Source organism: Carlito syrichta, unplaced genomic scaffold, assembly GCF_000164805.1.
Source record: "Carlito syrichta isolate Samal-C Ts95f unplaced genomic scaffold, Tarsius_syrichta-2.0.1 Scaffold143064, whole genome shotgun sequence".
In the NCBI taxonomy this organism is placed as follows: Eukaryota; Metazoa; Chordata; class Mammalia; order Primates; family Tarsiidae; genus Carlito; species Carlito syrichta.
In genome coordinates this window covers 113,459-117,673 of record NW_007087160.1, presented here as the reverse complement: position 1 = coordinate 117,673, position 4,215 = coordinate 113,459, and the positions used below count along the sequence as shown (strand labels likewise).

Below are 4,215 nucleotides of genomic sequence, written 5' to 3'. Positions count from 1 at the left end.
GAGTCTCTCTCTGTCACCCAGAGTGGAGTGCAGTGGCCGCTCCCAGCCACCGCAGCCGCGACCTGCAGGGCTCCAGCGATCCTTCTGCCTCAGCCTTCCAAGTAGCTAGAACTACAGACGCGTGCTACCACGTCCGGCTAATTTTTGATTTATTGTAGAGATGAGTTCTCACCAAGTTGCCCAGGCAGGTCCACTCTCTCTTTCAAATGTGTCTTTCTAGTCGGGCTTGGTGGCTCAGCCTGAAATCCCGCGCCTTTGGGAGACTGAGGTGAGTGGATTGCCTGAGCCCGCGGGTTCGAGACCCGCCTGGGCAGCGAGATCTCATCTTTACAGTAAATCAAAAAATCAGCCAGGTGTGGTAGCGCGCGCCTGTAATTCCAGCTACTCGGAAGGCTGAGGCAGAAGGATCGCCGGAGCCCAGCAGGTCAAGGCTGTGGTGGCCGGGAGCGGCCACTGCACTCCAGTCTGGGCGACAGAATGAGACTCCGACTCAAAAAAAAAAAGAAAGTAGGGTCATTGGCTGAGAGTGAATGTGGGGAAGCTGATAGAGACCTGAGAAGAAAGACCTTGTTGATTTCCTTTTCATGTCTTACGCCTTAAGTCTTTTGGAGGCTGATGCTTGTTGGAACAGGGAGATATTATTGCAGATCCCTTGATGGAACTCTGTGTCTTGGCTGCAGGGATGTAAACACCACCATCATGGAGCTCCTGATCATGGTGTATGCATGCAAGACCTCTTGTGCCAAGAGCATCATTGGCGTGATCCCCTACTTTCCTTACAGCAAGCAGTGCAAGATGAGAAAACGAGGCTCCATCGTCTCGAAATTGCTGGCTTCCATGATGTGCAAAGCTGGTAAGTAAAAATGGCAGATAATTGACAGTTGGGGGCCTGGGTGTTTTAATTTTACTTTAGAAATTTCAAAATATTCAGTTATTTTAATTAGGATCCTTAGACTAGGCCAGGCTCGGTAGCTCAGCCTGTATCCTAGTGCTTTGGGAGGCCGAGGTGAGTGGATTCCCTGTGCCCACGGGTTCGTGACCTGCCCGGGCAACTTGGCGAGACCTCATCTCTACAATAAATCAAAAATTAGTGGGGTGTGCCTGCAGTTTCAGCTACTTGGAAGGCCGAGGCGGAAGGATCGCTAGAGCCCAGCAGGTCGAGGCTGCCGTGGCCGGGAGCATGCCACTGCACTCCAGTCTGGGCAACAGAGTGAGACTTCAACTAAAAAAAAAAAAAAGAAAGAAATGAGGCATCCTGAGACTAAATATAGTGATGCAGCTTTTAAAGGCAATTAGTTTATAATGAGAAGACAATGCAGTGAATTCTCTCTTTTCTCAGCTAAAACACAAATGTAATGACTTATTTTTTTTAACTTCTTTGTTTTAAAATTGTGTTGCTATGACAGCTTATAGTATATTAAAATTGTCTGGAAAGGGGAGAAGTCATTCTGAACCCCACTGCCGAAGTCAAACAAGGCAACTATTTTTTCTTTAGCCTCTTTTTCTCAGGATAGATAGGCATATTTTTTTAATTTTTAAAAAATTAGAAAAATGTATTAATTTGTTTGTTTGTTTGTTTGTTTTTAGAGACAGGCTCTTGGTATGTTCCCCAAGCTGGACTCCTAGGCTCAAACTATCCTCCTGTCCCAACCTCCTGAATATAGTACAGGCATGTGTTGCTACACCAGGCTCACATAGGCCTACTTTGTAAACCATATATATTGTGTTAGATATTTTCAGGTACCATCTAAGAATTTCCCCTTGTTTCTAAGTAATCTTCATAATTTTGGGAGGGTTTTTTGGAGTTTTTTTGAGTTAGCGTCTTATCTCACTCTATCACCCAGGCTGGAGTGCAGTGGCACGCTCATGACCACCACAGCCAATACCTACTAGCCTCAGAGGATCCTTCTGCCTTAGCCTTCCAATTAGCTGGAATTACAAGCATGCACTGGCACGTCTAGCTTATTCTTTTGATTTATTGTAGAGATGAGGTCTCACTAGGTTACCCCTGAGCTCAGGTAATCCTCTCACCTCGGCCTCCCAAAATGCTGGGATTACAGGCTTGAGCCACTACGCCCGGCCATAGTTTTTATTGTGTATGTGTGTAGACACATTTGTGTATGTGTGCTTATACATGTGTATTTGATTATAGAAGGTACATATCACAAAGTATTTGCACAGAAATAAAAAAATAGCAAGTTCCTTTATCACTGCATTTGAACATGTGTACTTACTCTAGAACTTTCTAAGATGGTATTCCAGTAAAGGCAAAAACAAAGTAAAATTTTCAAAAACCCAAATTCCAGTTGCAACCTCAGCAGTCTACCCCATTGAAAATACCATGACAGGGAACATGTTGGCTCATTGACTCTTCTGGAAAGATTCCATCTGCCCTTCCAGCCTTGCCCTTTGGTTGGCTACCAGGCTCACTTTCCTGTTCTTTTGGGCAAATATTGCTTTTTTTTTTTTTTTGAGTAGGAGTCTCACTCTGTCACCCAGGCTGGAGTGCAGTGCCATGGTCACAGCCACTGCAACCTCAACCTGCTGGGCTCAGGCAATCCTTCTGCCTCAGCCTTCCAAATAGCTGGAATCACAGATGCACACGACCATACCTGGCTAATTTTTCTTGATTTATTGTAGAGAACAGGTCTCGTCAAGTTGCCCAGGCTGGTCTCAAACCTGTGGGCTCCGGGATTACAGATGTGAGCCACCAGCAAATATTTTTTATTTTATTTATTTACAATTTTTTTATTTTATTTATTTATTTATTTATTTATTTGAGTCAGAGTCTCACTCCATTGCCCAGGCTAGAGTGCAGTGGCACGCTCACAGCTACCTCAGCCTCCACCTACTGGGCTCATGTGATCCTTCTGCCTCAGCCTTCCAAATAGCTGAAACCACAGGTGTGTGCCACCACAGCTGACTAATTTTTTGATTTATTGTGGAAATGAGGTCTCAACATGTTGCTCAGGCTGGTCTTGAACCCCCAAGGCAGTCCTCTTATCTCTGCCTCTTAAAGTCTAGGATTACAGACTTGAGCCACAGTATCTGGCTTTAAAAAAACTTTCAGCCGGGCTTGGTGGCTCAGCCTGTAATCCCGCGCCTTTGGGAGGCTGAGGTGAGTGGATTGCCTGAGCCCACGGGTTCGAGACCCGTGGGCAGCGAGACCTCATCTCTACAATAAATCAAAAAATCGGCCGGGCGTGGTAGCGCATGCCTGTAATTCTGTCTACTCGGAAGGCTGAGGCGGAAGGATTGCCAGAGCCCAGCAGGTTGAGGCTGCGGTGGCCGGGAACGGCCACTGCACTCCAGTCTGGGCGACAGAGTGAGACTCCAACTCAAAAAATAAAAATAAAAAATAAAAAAAACTTTCAGACCAAATTTTCCCTATACTTTTCTGGGATCATTTCAAAATCCTTTAAGAACACAATGAGAGTGAAGGCTCTTTATTTTCCTTAATATCTAGGCAGGTGTGTTTGTCTTGATATCTTACGATTTTGCCTTGCCTGTTAAGGAAATTTCAAGGAGATAATTTGCTATAACAAAAGTTTAAGAGAATTTTCTGTATTATTATCATCTTTGCTATTTCAAGACTTTATTTTTATTTAATTATTTATTTGTGGAGGTCTTCCAATGTTGCCTACACTGGTCTTGAACTCCTAGGCTCAAGCAGTCCTCTTGCCTTGGCCTCACAAAGTGCTAGGATTACAGGCATGAGCCATTGCGCCTGGTCTCAAGACTTTAATATGAAAATCATATATCTCATATACTAAAAACTCTGAAAAACAAAAGTGCTGAGTTTTTTTTTTTAATGGGAGAGCAATTTTTAAATAGTAGTTTATTATATATAGTATTTTATTTTATACAGTATTTTATGCAGTACTTATTTCACACAGTGAAACTTGTTTTAAAACTATGTGCTTGTGTCTACTTTATTTCCAAAGGTCTAACTCATCTTATTACTATGGATTTACACCAGAAGGAAATTCAGGGCTTCTTCAATATTCCCGTTGATAATTTAAGAGCATCTCCATTCCTATTACAGTATATTCAAGAAGAGGTAAGCTAGCTCCAATTTTTTATTTTAATGTTCTCATTAAGGTTGAAAAGTATATTTCCTTGGGCTTCCCCTAAAGGATTAAAAGCTTAATGTATTCTGCTTAAAGTACTATTTTTAAAATTTATTTATTTATTTATTTATTTTTGAGTTGGAGT

The 4,215-nt window shown here is 42.8% G+C and overlaps 1 protein-coding gene across 5 annotated transcripts in view; it reads left to right on the top strand.

Moving 5' to 3' along the window:
• PRPSAP2 (phosphoribosyl pyrophosphate synthetase associated protein 2) overlaps window positions 1-4,215 on the top strand; it is a 54,266-nt gene that overhangs the window by 12,446 nt on the left and 37,605 nt on the right. For all 5 annotated transcript variants that reach the window (XM_021708609.1, XM_021708607.1, XM_021708606.1 and 2 more), the window contains 2 exons: window positions 681-853; window positions 3,945-4,060. In XM_021708609.1, coding sequence (XP_021564284.1) covers window positions 700-853; window positions 3,945-4,060 — 270 coding nt within the window. In that variant the 5' untranslated portion in view covers window positions 681-699. The remainder of the gene's footprint in view (window positions 1-680; window positions 854-3,944; window positions 4,061-4,215) is intronic.